The sequence below is a fragment of the Pseudorca crassidens genome, chromosome 1, assembly GCF_039906515.1.
Source record: "Pseudorca crassidens isolate mPseCra1 chromosome 1, mPseCra1.hap1, whole genome shotgun sequence".
Lineage (NCBI taxonomy): Eukaryota > Metazoa > Chordata > Mammalia > Artiodactyla > Delphinidae > Pseudorca > Pseudorca crassidens.
In genome coordinates, this window is record NC_090296.1 from 38,713,180 (window position 1) to 38,738,432 (window position 25,253).

At 41.4% G+C, this 25,253-nt stretch overlaps 1 protein-coding gene across 1 annotated transcript; it reads left to right on the forward strand.

The window, feature by feature from the left end:
- Window positions 1-9,314: 9,314 nt before the first annotated feature.
- On the forward strand, window positions 9,315-15,518 carry GPHB5 (glycoprotein hormone subunit beta 5). Its single transcript, XM_067740336.1, has 2 exons — window positions 9,315-9,840; window positions 14,230-15,518. The coding sequence occupies exons 1-2, from the start codon at window positions 9,580-9,582 to the stop codon at window positions 14,416-14,418; spliced, it is 450 nt and encodes a 149-aa protein (XP_067596437.1). The 5' UTR covers window positions 9,315-9,579; the 3' UTR covers window positions 14,419-15,518.
- Window positions 15,519-25,253: the final 9,735 nt, after the last annotated feature.

The window sequence follows — 25,253 nt, forward strand, 5'->3', positions numbered from 1 at the left end:
ATTGCTATTGGACACCTCCGTTTTAGACATAGGACTTATACTGAAGGACTTCTAACATACGAGACTGTAAGCAAAGGACTCACCTGGATCGCCACAGCAACCTCCCCAGCTGGTGTCTTTGTTCCAGTCTGTCTCCTCACTGTGCTCACAGGATCTTTCTTGGCTCCTACTTTATGTTGGAATAAAGGTTGAACCCTTCAGAGTACCTGACCCGTAGCCCATCTTCTGCAACCATTCTCATCCCTGTCTATCCTCCTAAACACACTCTATGCTCAATCATGATGACTCCTTGTAGCTTCCAAAACTCACCACATCCTCTTCCACATCTTTATTATTCATTCAGTGAACAGTTTTTGATAATTAACTGTGAGCCAGGCAGTGTTTTAGGCCTTGGAGAAATAGCAGTGAGCAAGACAGATGAAGAGTCTGCTCTTTTAAAGTAATTTTTTTTGGAATATAGTTGATTTACTATACACAGTAATGTGTTTTGTTAATTGCTGGAGAGCAAAGTGATTCAGTTATACCTATACATACATTCTTTTTCCATTATGGTGTATCACAGAATATTAAATACAGTTCCCTGTGCTGTAGAGTAGTACCTTGTTGTTTATCCATTCTATGTATACTACTTTGTATCTGCTGACCCCAAATTCCCACTCCATCTCTTCCCCCTCCCCTTGGCAACCACAAGTCTGTTCTCTACGTCTGTGAGTCTGTTTCTGTTTCATACATAAGTTCATTTGTGTCGTATTTTAGATTCCACATATAAGTGATATAATATGGTATTTGTCTTTCTGAATGACTTCACTTAGTATGGTAATCTCTAGTTGCATCCATGTTGCTGCAAATGGCAATATTTCATTCTTTTTTTATGGCTGAGTAATATTCCATTGTATGTATGTATCACAACTCCTTTATCTGTTCCCCTGTTGATGGACATTTAGGTTGTTTCCATGTCTTGGCTATTATGAATAGTGCTGCTATGAACATAGGGGTGCATGTGTCTTTTTGAGTTATAGTTTTGTCCAGATATCTGTCCAGGAGTGGGATTGCTGGATCATATTGCAACTCTATTTTTAGATTTTTGAGGAACGTCTGTGCTGTTTTCCATAGCGGCTGTGCCAGCTTACATTCCCAACAGTATAGGAGGGTTCCCTTTTCTCCACACCCTCCCCAGCATTTGTTATTTGTAGACTTTTTAATGATGGCTATTCAGATTGATGTGAGGTGTAGTTTTGATTTGCAATTCTCTAATAACTAGTGATGTTGAGAATCTTTTCATGTGCCCTTTGGCCACCTGTATGTCTTCTTTGGAGAAATGTCTATTTAGGTCTTCTGCCCATTTTTCAGTTGGGTTGTTTGTTTTTTTGTTGTTACTGTTGAGTTGTATGAGCTGTTTGTATATTTTGGAAATTGTTGGTCGCATCGTTTGCAAATATTTTCTCCCATTCTGTAGGTTGTCTTTTCATCTTGTTTATGGTTTCCTTTGCTGTGCAAAAGCTTATAAGTTTTATTAGGTCCCATTTGTTTATTTTTGTTTTTATTTCAATTGCTTTGGGAGACTGACCTAAGAAAACATTGGTAAGATTTATGTCAGAGAATGTTTGCCTATGTTCTCTTCTAGGAGTTTTATGGTGTCATGTCTTATATTTAAGTCTTTAAGCCATTTTGAGTTTATTTTTGTGTATGGTATGAGGGAGTGTTCTAACTTCATTTATTTACATGTGGCTGTCCAACTTTCCCAACACCACTTGCTGAAGAGACTGTCTTTTTCCCATTGTATATTCTTGCCTCCTTTGTTGAAGATTAATTGACTGTAGATGTGTGGGTTTATTTCTGGGCTCTCTATTCTGTTCCGTTGATTCATATGTCAGTTTTTGTGCCAATATCATGCTGTTTTGATTACTGTAGCTTTGTAGTATAGTCTGAAGCCTGGGAGCGTTATGCCTCCTGCTTTGTTCCTTTTCCTTAGGATTGCTTTGGCAATTCTGTGTCTTTTATGGTTCCATATAAATTTTAGACTTACTTGTTCTAGTTCTGTGAAAAATGTCATGGGTAATTTGATAGGGATTGCATTAAATCTGTACATTGCTTTGGGTAGTATGGCCATTTTAGCAATATTAAGTCTTCCAATCCAAGAGCATGGGATATCTTTCCATTTCTTTGAATCATCTTAAATTTCCTTTATAAATGTTTTATAGTTCTCAGCATAAAAGTCTTTTACCTCCTTGGTCAGGTTTATTCCTAAGTATTTTACTTTTTTGATGCGATTTGTTTTTTTACATTCCCTTTCTGATATTTCATTGTTAGTGTAAAGAAGTGCAACTGATTTCTGTATGTTAATCTTGTATTCTGTTACCTTGCTGAATTTGTTTGATCAGTTCTAGTAGTTTTTGTGTGGAGTCTTTAGGGTTTTCTATATATAGTATCATGTCAAAAGAGTCTGCTCTTAACTCTAATGGTGGAGTCGTGTGGTTTCCTCTGCCTGAGATGAATTCTCTCCCAACTTGCTAGAGTCACCTCGATAGGAAATAATCTAAGGTCTCCTAGCACCCTATCTCCATTTTTACCACTGCACTTATCCCACTTAATGTTATATTGATTTATTTTTTTAAGCTTCTAATTCTTTTTATTTCTTAACAGTAATACTTAAAATTAACTTTTTTATGAAGAATACTTTTTTCATTAAAAAATTGAGATATATTTGACATTAACATTGTATTAGTTTTAGTGATACATGATGATCTCATATATAAAATGATTACTACATTAAGTTTAGTTAACATCCCTCACTACACATAGTTACAAAATATTTTTTCTTGTGATGAGAACTTTGAAGATCTACTCTCTTTTCAACTTTCAAATATACAATACAGTGTTGCTAACTATAGTCATCATTATGAACATTACATCCACAGGACTCATTTATTCATACAGAGACATCCTGTGTCCCATTCATCCAGTTTCCCTCAGTGTTTTTTGTACTTAAAACTGTAGTACAATATTATATTATCAGGGTATTGACATTGATATAATCACCCATCTTGTTTACATTTACTCAGTTTACTTATATCTATGTATGTGTGTATATTTAATCTATGCAGTTTTATTACATGTTTTGTTCATTTATTTACCACCACGGTCAAGAGCAGAACATTTCTATCATCACAAAAATCCTACATTTGCCCCTTGTAACCACACCCACTTCCTTCCTATCTCTGGGTCTCCTTGACCACTGGCAACCACTAGTCTGTTCTCCATCTCTAGAATCTTGTCATTTCAAGAATGTTATATAAATGGAATCATACAGTATATAACTTTTTAAGACTGGCTTTTTCACTCCCCATGATTCTCCAGAGATTCATGAGTTGTTGTGTGTTCATTCCCTATTATTGCTGTGTAGGATTCCATGATATGGATGGACCACAGTTTGTTTAACCATTCACCTGTTGAAGGACACCTGAGTTGTTTCCAGTTTGGGACTATTATGAAAAAGCTGCCATGAAAATGTGTACATGTTTTTACGGGAACATAAATTTCCATATCTCTGGGATAAATGCCCAAGAGTACAATATCTGGGCCATATGTATGTTGGTTTATTTATCACCCTCGCTAGACTTTTGACTCTTTGGGGGCAGGTTCTTAGCTCTGTTCATATTTGCATCACATGTACTTAGCATGTGTCTGACACACGGTAACATTCAATAAAATATGGAAGGACAGAAAGAAGGAAGGAAGAGGAGATAAAGAAAGGAAAGGAGGAAGGAAATCTATCATTACTCTTAGTTATTATCTATTTCACCTTCATGCCTCTCAACATCATCTTTTTATTTATTTATTTTTAATGAACCCAGTGACTTCAGTGCTAGACAGTGCCTGGCACATGGTAGTAGCTTAATAAATATGTGTTAAGTTATATAATGAGAACGCTGGAGAGTAGAACAGCTCTCCTCTTCTCTATCTCCACTCTCCCATCACCCTGCTCCATCTCTCAAGCATAAGCATTGGTGCACACAGGCACACGCACGCATTCTGGGGCTGTGATCCTAGGAACCTTTTTCTGGGACAAAGCCAATAACTAACAAATGAGGTGCTGTTGCTTCAAAGCTTAGCTAACAACAACCTTGGCCTTGTCTGTGCGACCGCCTAGGGAATTACAAATGAAGGATTTGGGGACCCAGCAGCTTTGTGGACTCATTCCAATGAGAATACAGGATGCACTTGAAATAAAGAATGATTCTTTGTGACTCATTAAGCTCCTCTCTGTTCCTCTCTATTGGGCATGTGTCTGCCATGCCCTGCAAATCTATGACATTCAAAAGTGGAAGAGTCAGGCGGAAATAAAAACATTCCACTTCAGCTCCTAAACCATGTTGCCCTTAATCTGAAATAAATCTGTGACAACTGACAGATACTTCTTTCAGAAAGTTGTGGAGAAAGGCTTGACTTGCCTTAGTAAATCATACACAGGCTTCATTATTTTTAGTCTCATTAGAAAAAAACGTTACCATAGCAACTGCACCATCATCTAGGGCAAATGTTACCCCTTTAAATCAATAAAATGAAGAGCTGTCCCACAAATGCCCAGTACTTCCAAAGGAAGAAATGACTTTTCAATAAAATTAATTTCTTTCAGGACTTCACCATTCATCTTCGTTTGTAATCCCAGAGTTTTTTTCCCAACTGAATAAGGGATATTAAAAGCAAAATTCAACTTTGTAAAATCCAAGGCTGACCTTTCTTGTATCTGCTTGCAGAAAATCATTAATTCTTTTACTTCCTTGAAACACATAACTTCATTTGTGGCTTTTTCATTCATCTACAGGAGGCATCATGCTAATTAATTTGGTCCTTGGACAGAGCATTGTGAATTCTGAGAGGACAACGTGGAGAAATGTATCAGAGCACGCATGTCTTTTCTCAACTCTTAAGAGATCATTGTAAGTGATGCAGCAGACAGCAGAGTTCTTGTGGGCCCTCACTTAGTACCTGTGGGACAGAGGTTGGCTCAGTTAGTTTGACTCCATCCTTGGGCAGAACTGAAATTGTTTGGGAGTATTCATGACGATTTATTAATATATTAAAACTTGGTACTGTGGTAAAGTTTGCATCCATGAAGTGTGAGATTTGGACCTTAAAAATTAAATCTAATATGTCAGACCTTTTTTCCTACTTAAAAATGTGTCAATTTTAGTGTCAGCTCAAAACATCACAGACTGTGGGGAAGCATGGTTGGTACCTACCCATGTCTCCTGGTTTTAGAATGCTGAGAAGGTCTCCTAGCCTCCAAAGACTTTGCTTCCTGTCTTTTCAGACTCCTATTTTTTTTTCACATTTAATACCTTTGAAATCAGGATATGCCTAATAATTAATGGACATAATTTTTTATTGGCGGATTTTTCTTTCTTAGAGGTACACACGATGATGATGGGGAAAAAAGTAAAACATTTATTGCCTGCTTATCAGATCTCAAGCACTGAGATAAGAAATTTATAGACATTATTTTGTAGGAGGCTCACATGAACCCTATGAAGGAGGCATTTTCAGTTTTGTAGAAAACAAACTCAGTGTGTTATGAGACTCCAAGATCACAAGCTGGCAGGTGTCAGAGTCAGACAAACACAAATCTAGATGACTTTAAGATAATCTGAACCTTTGGATTCTCCATCTGACTTGCCCTCAGCTTGTTATCTTCATAAATAGTTTTGCAAACCTTTAAATGCTGGTGCTAGGAAGGACCTTATGAGTCATAGGGTCCAACCCCATCATGTTGCAGAAGAGGAAACTGAGGCTGAGAGAAGTAACTTGCCCAAGGCATTCACGAAAGAAGTTGTGCCACTGAGAATCAGTATGGCTAGGCCAGGGAAGGGAGCTACCAGGCTCTTGCAATATCTCCATCTCCTGCACAGATTGTACACTCCCTAGTCCTCCCTGTCTGGGGCTGCCCACCCTGGACCAGGCCACAACCTTTCAAGGCACTGACACTCAGCTCATTCCTCTGTTTTCACGCTCCCCTAGACCTCAAGATGATTGCTCTCCTACGCCCCTTCTCCCCTCTCCTTACCCCTAGTGAACTTGTATCTTGTGACTCATCCTCCAAGGTAACAATGAATCCATGTGAAGATAATGGAACAAGATGAGAGAAGATTCCTTAGGGCCTGTGCTTGGAGACATTGCGCACATCTTTGCTACTATAAGAGAGGGACTTTAGTGGTGGGAACATCAACAGGAATGGAAGGGAAGGTGGCAGATACAGGCTAAATGGAAAGGAAGGTGGCAGATAGAGATCCTGAGATATTCTGCAGGTATCAGGGCCTTAAGTAGCCTTAGAAATCACACAGCAACCTCTCACTGCCTCTAGAGAGGCAGGTGGCATGGCACAGTGCACGGACTGCAAAATGGTGGCATCCGTATACCATTCCCCTTTCCTACACTCATGATGATGTTGCTGGGCCACAGCCTTCTGCACTGGGAATGGATTCAAGGGCCTTTCTTTTTTTTTTTTTTTTTGCGGTACACGGGCCTCTCACTGCTGTGGCCTTTCCCATTGCGGAGCACAGGCTCCGGACGCGCAGCCATGGCTCACGGGCCCAGCCGCTCCGCGGCATGTGGGATCCTCCCGGACTGGGGCACGAACCCGCGTCCCCTGCATTGTCAGGCGGACTCTCAACCTCTGCGCCACCAGGGAAGCCCCAAGGGCCTTTCTTAACACAGTGTTCCAGGCGGCACCTTCAATTGACTGCAGTTGATTACGGGGATGAAACAAACCTATTTGCCATCCTCAGTGCTGTCAAAGGCTTTGAAGGCAGGTAGCTTAGAAAATAACTGAGTCTCCATTTCTCCCAATGGAAAAAAGGAGATTAATTAATCTTTGATTTACAGAATTGTTATAAGATTTAGAGACAACATATGTCAGAGCACAGCAGATACCATGGAGTCTGGTACATAGGAGGTGCTCAGTGACTGTAAGTTGTCATCCTTATGAAGTTAATGCTGACGGGGAGTAGTCAGGATGCCACAGCTCTGCATTATAAGGAAGTTGGGGATTGTGAAAGAATGGTACTCTTGGCCTCCCTTTGTTGTCTTTCTTTATCTTGTGACATTGCAGACACAGGTATGAAAGTTTCAGGTCTCATCTAAAAGGGTTGAACAGTCTCAGGTCAGGATGGCAGCTCACCGCTGGTTGGCTAGCTCTTGGCCCAGCAAGTTAGGACTCTCACACCAGGTAAGCAGTCTGTCCCTATAGTACCCCAGGTCTGGTTATGCTACTCACAGGCTGAAGGGCTGAAGAAAGTCCTTTATTCCAAGCCTAGTTCAATTTCTATAAAATATATATAATAATCTGACCCTAGAGATGGGTCTATTGATGGTATAGTGATAGATTCACTAAGGGTTATTATATGTTTTGAAAGAAAAATCAAACCCTTAATGAGTAGCATGTTTATTTAAAGAACACCTTTCTTTGCAGAAAATAGAAATGTTTTAACTTCTTTATTTTGTATCATTTATTTATTTAATGTGCATCTTAAATGGCTTGGGCTATGTCATTATTAGCTATGATATGTAAACTCCTAAAGGCAAGAATGATGTTTGCTTCATTTATTTTTTAGAGCACCCTGAATAATGCCATGAACAATGAGGTTTTTTCATCCATTTACATGCTACAGTTGCAGACTGGAATATAAACTGTATCTCACACTCATAAGGAATACCATTTCATTCTTAGTTTAGACTTTTAAGAACCTGAACTCAAATGAAACAGTTCCATTACAACAGCATTGAATATCCTTACATGCAGCACAAATGGATACTTATTGGTTTATTAATTTTTAAAGTATCAATATTCTTGACTTTCTATTACAAAAGCCTGCCCCAAGTAGAAAATGTGAAAAATGCTGAAAGCTACTTAGAAAAAAAGTCATTTTTAAGTACCATGCTGGAAGATAATCGTGTTGAACATCTTAATATTTTTTTCCTGTGTGATTCATTTTAAAGTGTTATTGATATGATCTAATCCTTAACTCATTTTAAGACATTCAAATGTTTCTTCTCACTGTGATTTCCATCCTTTCAGTTAGCGATCCCATGTTCTCTCCAGGAAGAATTATTGTCTTGTTATCTTTCAATCTATTGAAATGTGTTGTGAGTTAAAGGAAAAAGAGTTTGCCCTGAGCTGCTGGTGACTGCCTCCTGTTTCGAAGGAAAGTTGTGGTTACCGCGAAGGAAAATCTAATCCATCTTGCCCCAGTGCACTTGGTCTCCCAGAGCCAGGTGAACTACCTTTGACTGTTTCCCTAGGATTATGTCACCCACCAAGGTAACTTTCTGTTTCAGTAGGCGATGTTAAGAAACAGAACAACACCCTTTAAGTTAATCACTTTTGGAAAATAGAGAATGGCTTTATATCCCAAGGCTTTGATGTGTTTAGCGGTTCCTGTAAGGCTCTGCCTCCCTTTTGTTTTGATTGACGAGACCTTTCCTATATATCTGAGCAATCAAGCAGCCCAGTAACAGAGGGTAGAGGCATTTACCCAGAGCAGACTTGTACCGCTCATCGTGACTTTCCAAAGCCTTGGGTGCAGGTTTCAGCTTTAAAGAAGAGGCAGCTCCAGTAAAATCAGGTAAGTGCTTCTCCATGCTTGTAACTTCATTCTACTTGAGGGTGAGTCCAGATAGCCTTGCTAAGGTGGCAGATCAGAAGTAGGAACTGGGAGATCAGTTTGGGAATAAATAACTTTGCAGCCAGTTTTAAGTCATAATGAACTGGGGGTGTTCTATAAGTGTAGTGTCCACCCTCATTTCAACATCCAGGTATGTTCCGTCTGGTGGGCCAAGCATGAAAGGAGTGATTCTGGCTCCTGAAAAAGCACAGGAAATGACCAAGACCCAGAGAGGATAGACAGTAGATTGGTATTTGACAGGGGTTATGTTTTAAATACCCGTGATGCTTTCCATCATTTGGCTTTAAGTTCACTCACTACGAGGTGCCTATTAGAGTGGAGGTTAGCCCAGAGGGAATTTATAGCAAGTAGGACACATTCTTATGAATGGCCACCAAGTCAGGTGTGAGGATTCACATCTGCATATCCAAGTTTTGTGGTGGGTTGGGTTAGTAGCAATACGTATGGGGCATACAATTATTGTTTATTTACCTCCGCCCTCCATTCCCCACCCATGATGTTGGAAATATAATTGTGAGCAAAGCATGTAACATAATTCCAAATACCCTGATCTGAATAAGAATTTGTGTATATCCCTGTATTATGTTAGGATATGCATTACTTTTGGTGTTACTCATAATCTGTGTTCATTTTGAAGAGACGATTGGGACAAACTTCTTTCACCCACAAGTCAAGTCCAGCAGGTGGAATGCTGTAAGGAAAAGCCTGAGGATGCCCTTGGAGGGTTGGATGTCTAGTGAGCTCAGTGGGTCCGTGGAATCCACATTGGAGCCACTTGGAGGAAACGCTGGACATTTGTGTTGGAGTTTGTGGGCACTTACAATTTCTTGGCTCATTTCTCCTGAAATGCTAAGAGCGATGTCCCTTTGATAGCGACCAGCACATTGATGGCAGTCCCATGGAGGCAGCTGGATCTGTTAATAAACTCTCTTTCCTCTCCCTCTCGGGGAACAGTATGAGGCTGGCATACCTCTTCCTTGGCCCTGCGGCCCTCCTCCTCCTGGCTGGCTGCGGCTGTGTCCTCAGCACCTCCGGCGGGAACCTGCACACGTTTGTGGGCTGTGCGGTGAGAGAGTTTACTTTCCTGGCCAAGAAGCCCGGCTGCAAGGGCCTTCGGATCACCACGGATGCCTGCTGGGGCCGCTGTGAAACCTGGGAGGTGAGTCCCAAGACAGGCCTAGGTGGCAATGCCTTCAGGGTCAGCCCCTTGGCCTGGTTCTTAAGTATTCACTTTTTAATCAAATGAGTTAGAGCTGGGGTGTCTACATTTTCCTGTGGATCAAACAAACAAACAGATACAAAACAGCTACATGGTATCCTCCAAAAATAATCTGAAAAAAACAAGATACTGCCCATCTAACAAAGCATTGATAAAATTAATAATTTGATTGACACAGGGTTGTCTATTGGGGAATCATCTCTGGGAGGTCAAGATGTGCTATCTTTCTACCCATTTTATAGATGACATGGAAGAATTCAATTGGTGGCTGACTGCAGTCATGTAGGGGGTCAGTGGAAAGTTCGGACTTGGTGCAAGCTTGTAACCCAAACTCTTCCCTGTATTCCTCCACCAGTGAAAAGGCCAGCCAGTTACCGACAGAGGCCCTGAGCTAAATAGCAGGCGAGGGCGGGTCCTCAGCCCCTCCTTCAGTGCCTCATCCACAGTCCTACTCTCTTCCCACCCCCTAGAGTAATTCCTGGGGCCCCTCAGGGATTATCACTGACAGATCCGTTAAGGCCCTTCATATACTATTATATCCAGCTTTTTAAGAGACAGTACATTTAAAATGGGATAAATATCTCAAAATTAGAACCCTACTGGGCTGAGAGGAGGAGATGTTTGAGGTGTGAGGAGAAACCGGGCCTTTCAGCATCCCATCAGATCACACCGTATAGTGACTGCTGCCTCTTCCCACTAGGGCTGGAGTTGGCTCCTAGTGAAGCACTAGATCTGATTTTGTCACCCTGACTCCAAAAACTGTTAATGACCACCAAGTACTGCAAATTCAATAACCAACTTTTAAGGTCCTCAGCAATATGGCGTCTGCCTATTTCCCCAGTGACTACACATATTCTTAGTTCTGCCTAAGAGATTGGATTTTTTTTTTTTTTTTTTGCGGTACGAGGGCCTCTCACCACTGTGGTCTCTCCCGTTGCGGAGCACAGGCTCCGGACACGCAGGCTCAGCGGCCATGGCTCAAGGGCCCAGCTGCTCTGCGGCATGTGGTAATTTTCCGGACCCCCGCATCGGCAGGCGGACCCTCAACCACTGCACCACCAGGGAAGCCCTCTTTGTTTTTTTAAACATCTTTATTGGAGTATAGTTGTTTTACAATGGTGTGTTAGTTTCTGCTGTATAACAAAGTGACTCAGCTATATGCATATGTATACCCCCATATCCCCTCCCTCTTGCGTCTCCCTCCCACCCTCCCTATCTCACCCCTCTCGGTGGTCACAAAGCACAGAGCTGATCTCCCTGTGCTATGTGGCTGCTTCCCACTAGCTATCTATTTTTCATTTGGGAGTGTATATATGTCCATGCCGCTCTCTCACTTCATCCCAGCTTACCCTTCCCCCTCCCCGTGTCCTCAAGTCCATTCTCTACGTCTGCGAAGAGACTGGATTTTAAAGGTTTTGTTCAAAGCTCCTCATGAAATCATACTTTTGGTCCTTTTCTCATATTCCTGCTCGTGTTTATTCCTCGGTGCCTGTCTCCAGTGCCCACTCCCCTAAGCCTTTTCTGACTCTCTGCTCAGCCCATGTCCATCGTCTACTTTTTGTCTTACTTCCTCCCCACTCCCCACAGTAGGTTTTAAGTTTTTCGAGGGTAGAGGTTCATTCTTGTGCCTTTCACAGCTCTTGTCAAATGACATGTACAAACAAGGCATTCGATAAATGTTGAACTATAAGGGATGGATCCCCTCCTGGAGTCATGCATCCTCTCGCCTAACTGAGCCAGCTTAGAAGCCCACAAGCGCCATGAGAAGACACTGCCATTAGGAAAAGCGTCCTTCTATTCAGGGACTCAGAGAGCAACCTGCTGTCACTTGGATAAAATTATGGCCCCGGGATTGGAATTGGATTATGGTGGTGAAACCTCTAACTTAAATGAAATGACCCCACCAAGTTCGCTTCATTTTTTTCCATCATTTGGGGGCTTGAGACCTAACAGTGAGATGAAAATTCGGTTGTTGCAGATACTGTGGCTGTCACATGACATCAGACTTATGCGGGAAACTTTCTTGTATTCAGGGCGTGGTCTGGCAGTGCCTTCCCCTGCTCACAGCTGTGTCAGGCTATTGGGAGCTCTCTGTGGGCCAAAATCTCAAGTTACCATTTCCCCTTAATTCACCCCATCTTCTCTTGACCTTATAAATCAGTGAACGGCTTTAATTGGGTAATGGTCACCCGCAGGAGGTTAGGGACTCTGCTGTCACTGGAGAAATGGAAGCACTGAGACTGTGAAAGAGCGAGATTCTCCTTAATGTCAGCAAGCTTTTATTTATGCCTTTACTGTGCTCTGAAAAGGGAGGTTACATCTAGAAAATAAATAAAAGAATGAGATTTAGTTTCCCCACAATCTGAAAGTTTCTGAGATACAAAGCACTGATTTTTGGTAATTTAACTGGGAAGCCTGTCTGAAAATAAGGGTGTTCATGACGACAAAGTGGCTGGATTTACTTTGAAGGTGGAACTATTGCTGAAAATAGCCTTTGTTCCTGGTCTGGGTTTAGGGTTACCAGAGTTAGCAAAAAGCGCAACCAAACCAAGCCAGGAGGCCACTTAAATTTGAATGTCACATAAACAACTGTTATTTTCTTTTTGATATAAGTCTGTCCCATGCAATATTTGGGACATACTTATACTAAAAAAAATAGTTGTTTATTTGATATTCAAATTTTACTGGGCATCCTGTATTTTATCTGGCAATGCTGCCTGGGATTCCAGATTACTGAGGGTAAGAGGACATGAAGCGAACTGAGAAAGGGTAAAATGTTACCTGAGAAATAGGAGGAAGAAGTGCATATTGAGTTCAACTCTTCTACATGGTCCTTGACAGAGGCAAAGCCATTATTTCCATGAGATGCATGTAAGAACTTCATCCTGGGCCTCCATTAAACATATTTCATTTGCCCAGGACAAGTGTAGCTGTTGTCCTCTGAAAGCTTGTTCATTGTTATTCTTATTCTTATTGAATACTTCCTTACTCTTATAATTGCTCTGATAAGAACAATAGATTACATTTACTGAACACTTACTTGGTGCTCGGCAGGTATTACATACACTATCTTACCTTATCTCCACAGCAAGGCTGGGAGGAAGGTATTTTGTTTTACAGTTGAGGAATCTGAGGCTTCAAGAAGTTAAGTGGATTTTCCAAGGTCTCCAGCAAGTGGCAGAACAGGGATTCAAGCTCAGTGGCTCTGACTGCAGGGTTTGAGATTTTAACTACTACTTTGTGCTGGTTTCCTGATCTGTATGCTCTGTTTATCAAAATGAACTTTGGATGCATGATTTCTAAAAGGTGAAGGAAGGAAGGGAATCCCTTGGTTATCAGAACCAGCGCACAGGGCATTCAGGAACCTGCCTTGCTCTGTTTTCTTTCACTGATTCAACGAATAGTTGTTGAGAACCTCCAGGGTGCCAGGTATCTCTAGGGAGTAGAGGCACAGCAGTGAGTAAAACGGGCAAAAATCCTTGTCTTAATGCAGTTTTCTTTCTAGAGTGGGAAAAATACAACACAACTAAATAAAACGCATAATATGTCACGGGGTGTTGACAAGTGCTACGGAGAAAAATAAAGCAGGAAGAGGGCGAGGAAGTGGCAGCGTGGGAGGGGAAACTTGGCAACTTTAAATAGGACGGTCAGAAAAGGCTTTCCTGGGAGGGTGACGTTTGAACAAAAACCTAAGGTCGAAGAAGGAGTGAATCACAAGGGAGAAGAGCGTTCCAGGCAGAGGGACTAGCAAGGGCAAAGGTCCTGGGGTGGCACTGTTCCTGGTGGGTTTGGGGAAAAAGCAGGAGACTATTGCGGCTCGAGCAGAGTGAGGAAGCCAGCAAGACGGGGTCACTGGGGACATGTCAGAGGTGAAGGTGCAGGGAAGATGATGTAGGGTCTTGAGGGTGAGTGTAAGATCTTTGACTTTTGCTCCCAATGAGATAGGAAATCATAGCGGCTTTGAGCAGAGGGGAGATAGGATCTTACATTTTAAAAGGATCTCTTGGGGCTGCCCTGTCATAAATAGACTATAGGGGGTAAAAGAAGAAGTGAGGGGACCAGTCAGAAGGCTTTTGCAATGATCAAGACTATTCATTTGCTAAGTATTTATTTAGTACCTACTCTGTGCCATGGGCTCTTCTGGCAGTTCGGGATACGTGAGTGAACAAAACCACCTTCCTGCTTTCAGGAATTTGCTTTCTACTGGGAGGAAACGTATTAAGTAAAGAAACGAATAACAAGCTAGTCTCTGATAGTGATAAATGGTCAAGAACATGAAACACGATGCTATGTTCTAATGGGTTTTCTGTTTTCTACCTGTGGGGACAGAAGCCCATTCTGGAACCCCCCTACATTGAAGCCCATCATCGAGTCTGTACCTACAATGAGACAAAACAGGTGACGGTCAAGCTGCCCAACTGTGCCCCGGGAGTCGACCCCTTCTACACCTACCCCGTGGCTGTCCGCTGTGACTGTGGGGCCTGCTCCACTGCCACCACGGAGTGTGAGACCATCTGAAGCTGGGCGACCCTCAGAACACAGCTGGCGGCCTGCGGCCTCACGGACCCACCTGCACGGGCAGCACAAGCAGCTATACCCCCTGCACTCAAGGACTGTTTAATTTCGACCCTACTTGTGGAGGAGGTTACCTGTCTCCCTGACCCACCCTCAGGCGCCAGGCCGAGGCAGCATACTTATGCTAAAAATGCAAAACAACATTTGTGCCTTCGCTAAGATAATTTCTCTGGTCCACACACTGCAAATTAATTTTTCCTTGAATCTCAGAACATAATTCATTTATCACAACCCTCCTCCAATTTGGATTTTTAATAAGCCAATGTTTTAAATGCATTGGGCATAATTAGGAGACGGGCCTAGAAAGACTTTAAATTCTCATGTCTTAGGTAATGACGGGTCTCCATCTGGATTTATGATTAAAGCGCCAGAAATTAATAAAACCAATGTTTTAGTCCTTATGGCCTCCAAGAAAATCCAGGTGCAAGCTCCCTTAGAGAAAATACTTTCTTTTCCTTTTAACTGAGCAATTACCGACACAAGCAATAGAGACTGCTCAGATTAAAAAAGGGAGGACGATAGAGGCTCAAACGGAAAGGTGTCTGGATTTGGGTGATTCTTTTCCCAAGCAAAATTCCCAAGGTCCCTTTAAGATCCTTATAAAGAGAACCCTTTGTGAATAAAAAAACTCAGAAAAAAATATGTAATCAGAGCTATCATATACACTTAAAAAAAAAAAAACCTCACGAAACTAAACTCATGTTTTTAGACTCATGTGATGCTCTCCCAAAGCCATGCCCCAAATGACCAATCACAATTATTCTTTCCAACTGGGCATATTTTAAATTTAAATTGTAATTTTTTAAACTCAAAAGTTTTACATGTTTGTAGGGGTAAAAGTGTACTGCTGACTCAGAGGAAAAAGTCTGTGATTGTCTAGCTCTTGCCCTTGCTAAAATCTTACAGCAGCTGATTCTCTGTGACTTTAAAAAAAAAAAAAAACTCTAATGTTACACAGGTGTCTTTAATTCTGACATTTTTGGGGTTGAAATGAACCTTGTTCCTTTTTCACATTATGCCAGGAAAATCTGTATTAATGCCAATAAAGCATGTCCTCTGTCTTTTGAATTCATGAAAACTTTCAAAAAAGTCTTTTTCATCTTTAAGACCCTTGGAATAACAACAACAAGCACGCTTAAAATGAACTGCGAGGTTATTTTTACTTGCACATTAATTTAGGATGTCATATTTAGTAAGGGACACCGACAGAGGACTGGGTACCATGAGTCCCAAAGGTGGCTCAATCTGTATTTATATCCCTGGCATTTCGTCACTAGGAACCAGGGGTCCTCCTTGAATGAGGAATCAATGAGTCCCCATGAAAACAGTAAAGCAAATGTTAGGACTGATGGTCCAGGACTGGGATGCTGAGGTGGACGACCAGGAACAAAGGACAAGAGCAAAATCCATCCCAAACTTCAGTGCAGATCTGTTGGCAGGCAAGAGAGCCGCTCTAACATGAGAAGTACTTGAGTGCCTTGGGCTCTCTGCTGGGGTGGAGAACGGGAATTAAGGATAATACTGGAGGGCACCACTCAGGTGTTTTCAACCCACCCCTAAGAACTTCCCTCAGGAGTTTCTGGGAGAAAAAGCTGCTTCTTAAAGAAACTTAGGGGAAAAAGTGGAAGCAGGAAGGGCTTGCCAGAATTTGAGAAAAGATGACTGTAGCATCCTTAAGGTTCCTGGTGGGAAACAAACGATATACTGCGGTTGCATATTGAGGAGAATTCAATGAAGAGACTATTTGCAAATGTGAAGACGGAGTTGAGGAAACCCACAAGGGGGTGGTGAAACACTCCTAAACACTTGTTTGAAGCAATGGGTAACCTAGGCCGAAGGACCAGGAAGAAGTGATGATCAGGCCCCAAAGACAACTGTAGGAGAGGAATGCCTGACAGGGGCTGCGGCTTTTCGTAGGAGGATGCAGCCATTACCAATGTGAGGCCTGGGAAGGAGGGAGGCGAGCAAATACTTCAGCCTCTCTCTGCTCCCACGCCCTGATCTTCTGCCGGAGCAAATGGGAAGGCAGAGAGTAAGGGAGCCCACTGGTTCAGCTCATAAATGTTGGCAGCCTGGGAAGCAGGTAGGAGAAGAGTGGATCTAAGGGGGCCAATGGATAAAATCACCCATAGGTATCTTACGGGAAGCTTAGCGGGAATGCCGTAGGCAGTCGTGTTGGCCACGAGAGCCATAAATCCTGCAGCATCACAGTTACTCAGTAAGACTCCTCTGTGATGAATTGGGATGGGATACACGTGGAAAGGTATGTGCTGGCTAATACAATATTGACAACATTTGAGAGATGTGGGAACAATGGTAATTATCAGGACTGTGGATGAATTGGTTGTTGAGTGCAATCAAAGCACTCAGGGCTTTGATTGCCCTGAGTGAAAGGGCAATGAGGCTTCAAATGAAAGCCTCGCTTCAAGAGTCTCTTCTCCTGAAGCTGGAGGGCAGACTGTGCTGAAATTCAGGCCTCAGACCTAATTGGAAGAGCAGGTGAATCATCAAAAAGGCTGAATCCATCACCCTGGCAGTCTCCTATACTTAACGTCCTCATAGGGAGGGAGCGGGACACAGAGACCTGCAATGGGGACAACCCCTAGATGAGCTTGAGGTTCCCTTGCTGAAGGGGCCAGCTCCTTCTTCCTAGAGGAGGCCAGCCTCCGGTGCCTGGAGACCAGGCTGAGGCCTCATCTGAGGAGGCTGCTTTACATGATGATAACTTGCCCGCCTCAAATACCATCTGCAACCCCTCATTTATTCTACATGGATAGTTAGGGTCAAGTCTCAGGATGACCCGGCTGGGGAATGACTTTCCCTGTGGTGGGAGGAATGAGATTTTCCATTGAAGGAAACTCAGGACTTGACTAATGCAGACATGGATCCAGGGAATGCGCTTGAGAACGGATCTTAAGGGTGTCAGATGGGATGAGGGGGAGGGTGGCAGAATATAAGCCCAGATAAGAAGAGTTTATTGGGGCATCCTCTCATGACTCAGGATTTAGCATCTTCATAAGGGAAGCTGGATCTCGTTCCAGTTTGCTGTTGGGATGGCTCCCTAAAGCTTGGAGGAATTGGTGGCTTACATGAACGAAGAGAAGATGCCAGACTGTCCTGGCAGAGTATTTGAGGACTAAAGGCTCAGAGAAGGGGGCCTGCTATCTTCACTTGGAGAGTTCATTGGCTAGTCCCCTCTCTAAAGCCATGAGGAATGCACAGGTGAAGGACTTCTGCATCACAGAAAAGCTTGATAGTGGCTGTCCTTTGTCGACTGGGTTGATGGCAGGAGGAACTGCCATGGACTGGGCTTCCTGGTATCAGCAGAGGTGAGAGGGGTCTGGAATAGCAGAGACCTGGTGGTACCATGTAGCTGTCAGAGGCAAGGTGAACGTAGTTGCCGTAACAGGCAGAAAAGTTGCAAAAGCAAGTGGAGGGCTCTAATCCGCAGGATCTGTGGTGCTGGCTAAGACAACTTCTACAGTAAGTATTTATTACAATCAGAAACATTATTAATGAAAAGGGGGAAACGTCTGTCACTGATAAACTTGAATCTTTTTCAAATCTCTCTCTTCCCTCTTCCCGTCTTCTCCTCTGCCATTCTCTTTTTCTCCCTCCCTCACTTCCACGAATATTTATGAACTATAGTTTTGTGCAAGGCACTGTGTTTGGGGAGTAAGATATAAATATTGCTACCATTTATGGATTTCTTACTATAAGCAGGACCCTTTATATTAATTCTTTGTAATTCTGTGTCAACCGTGCTCACAGGTATTGTAATTGCCATTTTACCATCACCATTTTGCAGACGATGAAACCAAAGCTCAGAGGGGTCAGGTAACCTGCTCAAGATCAGACAGCTGATTGGCGGCACATGCCAGGTTTCTCTGGGCCAGAACTAAATTCTTTCCATTGGAGCATGATGGCTTTTTGGAGTGTTCCTTCCAAGTTGTTCCTGCCTGGAGAAGTCTTTGAGTTTACTGACGTTGGACAGTCTCTCACTATGATAAGCATGTGTGCAGTCTCTTCTGGAGGAAACTCAGTGCAAGCGCGGGTTGTTTTATGGAGATTGTAATTTTTCTCTGGTTTTCTTTATAACCTCTAGCAAGATAGTGCTTTGCTACAGCTCAAACCAAAGCTTATAACAGGAGAGACTGAGGGAGAAAAAGAGCAGAGCCTCAAAGGGAAATTCAAAGAGACTGCTGCGGAGATGAAGGCTGTATGCCCTCAACTCATCTCCCAGGCAATGTGGACACTGGCAGAGGGATGGTGGTCCAGTGCCTATTGGGGGAGCTCTAGATAAAACCAACTCTCAGCAACTCCTTACTCTTGGAAATATGTTTATTTTGCAATTAACAAAAGGTAAAGAGAAGGAGAATTTCCTAGATTTTTTTTTGGTAAGAGCGTTTTTCAATGGAGAATGTAAGTGCTCACTGCTCATTCTACCTCTGGGCTTACTAGTTCCACTGATTGAATTCATGCTTTCCTTCTTCCACTGATTAGGAAATGAATGAGCCACCAGAAAAGCGCCAAATTCTGCTGAAGTGACTCAAAGAACTGTTCAAATTAATTAGGTTTTAAGTATACTAAAAAGCATTTCTCAGAGAGTAAATAAACTGTATATCTAATCGAAAATAATGTGGCATTGATGAGAACAAATTGCATTTCATCAAGTTTTCCAAGAGGACTGATAGTTTTTTTCATTCAGGAGACGTTTTTTCTTTTTTTAAAAAATAAATTTATTTATTTTATTTAGTTTTGGCCGCATTGGGTCTTCACTGCTATGCACAGGCTTTCTCTAGTTGCGGCGAGCAGAGGCTACTCTTCGTTGCGGTGCGCGTGCTTCTCATTGTGGTGGCTTCTCTTGTTGCGGAGCACAGGCCCTAGAGCGTGCAGGCTTCAGTAGTTGTGGCTCGTGGGCTCTGGAGCACAGGCTCAGTAGTTGTGCTCCAAGCCAGGAGACATTATCTTAAAAATAATATGTACCTTATCCTTTTTTGAGTTTTGTTTTCTTCAAAATATTAAAGCAAATTATTAAGAAGTAACTTTAAAAGGATTCTTTAGCAAATTCTGAAAATTTTATTGTCTGTTGAAAATTTCTACTAGAGAAACAGTTTACTGCATTAGAAGAATTCGGTCCTTATTGGCAAGATGAATCTTCTGGCAATTCTCTTACAATGATCTCATTTTGTTTTAATGAACATGGTTGCTGGCAATTGTGTACAGGGAGATCTAAAAGGCTCAGTGGGTGGTTGTTGTGATCCTGGAGTATCTGAAGGGGGTGCTAAAGACCTCTGAGGAGGTGATGTCTAACAACAGGAAGAAGAAATAGGGAAAGGATGAGAAAAAGAGGAGCAGGTGCACAGCACTGTGACCAGTAGTGTAAGCAGAGACTTGTTCCAGTGTTAAGGAATTTAGAGGGACTATTCGAGTCTCTAGGTCCTCATTAGCAGGAGAAGAGCAAACAGTTCCTAAGCTCTTTGGCTTTATTTTTGGCTCTAAGTTCCTCTGGCTGTCTTTCTTTAGCGTATTGAATAATTGAGTTTTAAAAAAAAAGCTTCCTGATACACAAGATCAATTATATGCTTTGACCTTGAGTGTGGGCCATTGGGGCTTCTGGAAAGTCATTCAAACCCCAAATACAACCTCTCCCAAACAAACAATCAATCAAATACACACACACACACACACACACACACACACACACACACAAACAACCTTCCCCAAAAGAGAAAAAACATTTTGCTTCAACAAAGAATATCAATATTACCAAGATGAGAATGGTAATTTTTTTTTTTTTTGGTGATGCTGAAGATATGATTACCAGCAAGGGATAAATATAAATATCCCTGAGTCACAAATAATATCATACAACTTAAAATCACTTGAAAGAGCATTTATTCACTTAAACTCTCTATATACACAATAAAGGATATTGATGAATTATTATCAGTCATTATCTCTCTGAAGTACACATACAGAATTATGCACTTAAAATAGAAATTTAATCCTCTGAGTTTGCAACTTCTTTCCACAGGAAATGCATGAACAGATCACACTTTCTTGGTCTCTGTTGCTCATGCAGAGATTATCAAGATATGGAGAGGTGCATCCTCAAAGGAAGGTGATCTAAGCTTCTAGGCTGTTCTGAGCCTCCATCTTCCATTATCCTCTTGGCATCTGCATATCAAAATTAAAATATTTGGGGAGACCAATTTTACTGAGTGGAATTAAGACATCCGGCATTTAAAAATATGTTGTCTTTGAGAGGAAGATTTTGCTCAGCTTTTGGCTCCTGTTAGAACAAGCTTAGGAAGCTAATGCTGAAAATCTCCCCATTGAAACATAAGCACTAGTTAATGAGAAAGTCCAGTTGAAACTGGTGCCAAATTTCAGCGTGAACAAAATCTGAGCCACCTTCTGGACAAACCAAAAGGAACTGATGTACCATAATTTCCCCCATGCCTGTCTCTACGCTGCAAGTTGCAGATCAGTGGAGTAGAAGTAAGTGGGCTCTGATCAGGGGGCTTCTCCGGCACTTGATTATTTCAGTGTGCTTAATTCAGTAGAGGGCTTTCTGATTTCTTGGACTGGGATTTTGTTTTACTGTTGCAATAAAGGGACTGGGAATCAAACGTTTAAAAATGATAAGTAAATGGATTCTTAAAGAGAGATCGATTGTTGATGCCAGTTTTCCTGTCCTATTAGTTTCTTAGGAAGAAGAAAAAATAGGCTTTATTTTGCAGCCTGGGGAAGGGAGTGAATGGATGGAGGTGCAGGGCTCCAGGAGGACGTGCAGTCCCTGGGGTAAGAAGCACTTTTTGGCACCTTGCACTGGTGGTTATGACCAAGAAGTAAACGGTACATTTGCAATAATGAAAATCATCTTTGGTAAGACTTTGTTTTTGGATTTGACTAAATTCTTCCAAGAATGCTAGCCACTTCGGGTAGCCAAGCTGCTCCCAGATGTAAAAGCTGTCCCACTTTAAAAGCTGTACCCAATTTAAGGATATCTTGGGACCCAAGTGTTTTCCTGCAGCCTCAAGCATGAAGGAACAGCCGACTGACAGGACCAGAGTCAGAGCTTTAGGGGGCAGAAGGTTGTCCTTCTCAGAGGAAGTGGTCCCTTAGTGACGGTACCTGCACAATGACATCAGGTTCTTATTCTGGGATGGAATCACTGATACCCTAGCTAAAAAATTAGTAGCCATTTGTACAAAAGAAGTGGTAATCCTTGTGCTCTTTCTTTGTTTGAAAGTAGGTATGATTTCCTTCAGAACTTCTGCAACAACAATGGAATTTGAATAAGATAATAGGCTTAAGCGTGTGTGTGTGTGTGTGTGTGTGTGTGTGTGTGTGTGTGTGTACACTTTTCAATCTTTAAAGGGCTCTTGGGGTATGGATGGGGTGAACAAAGCATGGTCCCCTGTAATGTTTAGTAAAAAATACGTTAAGTGATAACAACTCTGGTCTGTGCTTAGGGCAATAAAGATATAAATCTGGGAGACGCCCTTTGTAGAGGACAAGCTATAGTCAATCCTTACTCTGGCCTCTAGAGCACTATCTAGAATATTGTCTTAAGCAATGAACAACAAAGCTTTACTAAAAATTTTATGCCTCAGAAATGTGTTTTATCTTCATTTTATAAGTTTACATTACATGATATAAATCTTTCTTTTCTTTTTAAAATTTTAATTAATTTATTTTTTAACATCTTGATTGTAGTATAATTGCTTTACAATGTTGTATTAGTTTCTGCTGTGTAACAAAGTGAATCAGCTATACATATACATACATCCCCGTATCTCCTCCCTCTTGTGTCTCCCTCCCACCCTCCCTATCCCACCCCTGTAGGTGGTCACAAAGCACCGAACTGATTTCCCTGAGCTATGCAGCTGTTTCCCACTAGCTATCTATTTTACATTTGGTAGTATATATAAGTCCATGCCATGCTTTCACTTCATCCCAGCTTACCCTTCCCCCTCCCTGTGTCCTCAAGTCCATTCTCTACATCTGGGTCTTTATTCCTATCCTGCCCCTAGGTTCTTCAGAACCATTTTTTTTTCTTTTAGATTCCATATATATGTGTTAGCATACAGTATTTATTTTTCTCTTTCTGACTTACTTCACTCTGTATGACAGACTCTAGGTCCATCCACCTCACTACAAATAACTCAATTTCATTTCTTTTTATGGTTGAGTAATATTCCATTGTATATAGGTGTCACATCTTCTTTATCCATTCATCTGTTGATGGACATTTAGGTTGCTTCCATGTCCTGGCTATTGTAAATAGAGCTGTAATGAACATTGTGGTACATGATGCTTTTTTGTTTTTTTTTTTTTACACTTAGAGTTTTATTTCTTGGCCATTTTTTTTAAATCTTTATTGGAGTATAATTGCTTTACAATGGTGTGTTAGTTTCTGTTCCATAACAAAGCGAATCAGCCATACATATACACATGTTCCCATATCTCTTCCCTCTTGCGTCTCCCTCCCTCCCACTCTTCCTATCCCACCCCTCCAGGCAGTCACAAAGCACCGAGCTGATCTCCCTGTGCTATGTGGCTGCTTCCCACTAGCTATCTACCTTACATTTGGTAGTGTATATATGTCCATGCCTCTCTCTCGCTTTGTCACAGCTTACCCTTCCCCCTCCCCATATCCTCAAGTCCATTCTGTAGTAGGTCTGTGTCTTTATTCCTGTCTTACCCCTAGGTTCTTCATGACATTTTTTTCCCTTAAATTCCATATATATGTGTTAGCATACGGTATTTGTCTTTCTCTTTCTGACTTACTTCACTCTGTATGACTGACTCTAGGTCTATCCACCTCATTACAAATAGCTCAATTTCGTTTCTTTTTATGGCTGAATAATATTCCATTGTATATATGTGCCACATCTTCTTTATCCATTCATCCGATGATGGACACTTAGGTTGTTTCCATCTCTGGGCTATTGTAAATAGAGCTGCAATGTACATTTTGGTACATGACCCTTTTTGAATTATGGTTTTCTCAGGGTATATGCCCAGTAGTGGGATTGCTGGGTCATATGGTAGTTCTATTTTTAGTTTTTTAAGGAACCTCCATACTCTTCTCCATAGTGGCTGTATCAATTTATATTCCCACCAACAGTGCGAGAGGGTTCCCTTTTCTCCACACCCTCTCCAGCATTTATTGTTTATAGATTTCTTGATGATGGCCATTCTGACTGGTGTGAGGTGATACCTCATTGTAGTTTTGATTTGCATTTCTCTAATGATTAGTGATGTTAGCATCCTTTCATGTGTTTGTTGGCAATCTGTATATCTTCTTCGGAGAAATGTCTATTTAGGTCTTCTGCCCATTTTTGGATTGGGTTGTTTGTGTTTTTGATATTGAGCTGCCTGATCTGCTTGTAAATTTTGGAGATTAATCCCTTGTCAGTTGCTTCATTTGCAAATATTTTCTCCCATTCTGAGGGTTGTCCTTCAATCTTGTTTATGTTTTCCTTTGCTGTGCAAAAGCTTTTAAGTTTCATTAGGTCCCATTTTTTAATTTTTGTTTTTATTTCCATTTCTCTGCGAGGTGGGTCAAAAAGGATCTTGGTGTGATTTATGTCATAGAGTGTTCTGACTATGTTTTTGTCTAAGAGTTTTATAGTGTCTGGCCTTACATTTAGGTCTTTAATCCATTTTGAGTTTATTTTTGTGTATGGTGTTAGGAAGTGTTCTAATTTCATTCTTTTACATGTAGCTGTCCAGTTTTCCCAGCACCACTTATTGAAGAACCTGTCTTTTCTCCATTGTATATTCTTGCCTCCTTTATCAAAAATAAGGTGTCAATATGTGTGTGGGTTTATCTCTGGGCTTTCTATCCTGTTCCATTGATCTATATTTCTGTTTTTGTGCCAGTACCGTACTGTCTTGATTACTGTAGCTTTGTAGTATAGTCTGAAGTCCAGGAGGCTGATTCATCCAGCTACGTTTTTCTTTCTCATGGTTGCTTTTGCTATTTGGGGTCTTTTGTGTTTCCATACAAATTGTGAAATTTTTTGTTCTAGTTCTGTGAAAAATGCCATTGGTAGTTTGATAGGGATTGCATTGAATCTGTAGATTGCTTTCGGTAGTAGAGTCATTTTCACAATGTTGATTCTTCCAATCCAAGAACATGGTATATCTTTCCATCTGTTTGTATCCTCTCTAATTTCTTTCATCAGTGTCTTATGGTTTTCTGCATACAGGTCTTTTGTCTCTGTAGGTAGGTTTATTCCTAGGTATTTTATTCTTTTTGTTGCAATGGTAAATGGGAGTGTTTCCTTAATTTCACTTTCAGATTTTTCATCATTAGCGTATAGGAATGCAAGAGATTTCTGTGCATTAATTTGTATCCTGCTACTTTACCAAATTCATTGATTAGCTCTAGTAGTTTTCTGGTAGTATCTTTAGGATTCTCTATGTATAGTATCATGTCATCTGCAAACAGTGACAGCTTTACTTCTTCTTTTCCGATTTGGATTCCTTTTATTTCTTTTTCTTCTCTGATTGCTGTGACTAAAACTTTCAAAACAGTGTTGAATAATAGTGGTAAGAGTGGACAACCTTGTCTTGTTCCTGATCTTAGAGGAAATGGTTTCAGTTTTTCACCATTGAGAACAATGTTGACTGTAGGTTTGTCATATATGGCCTATATTATGTTGAGATAAGTTCCCTCTATGCCTATTTTCTGCAGGGTTTTTACCATAAATCGGTGTTGGATTTTGTCAAAAGCTTTTTCAGCATCTATTGAGATAATC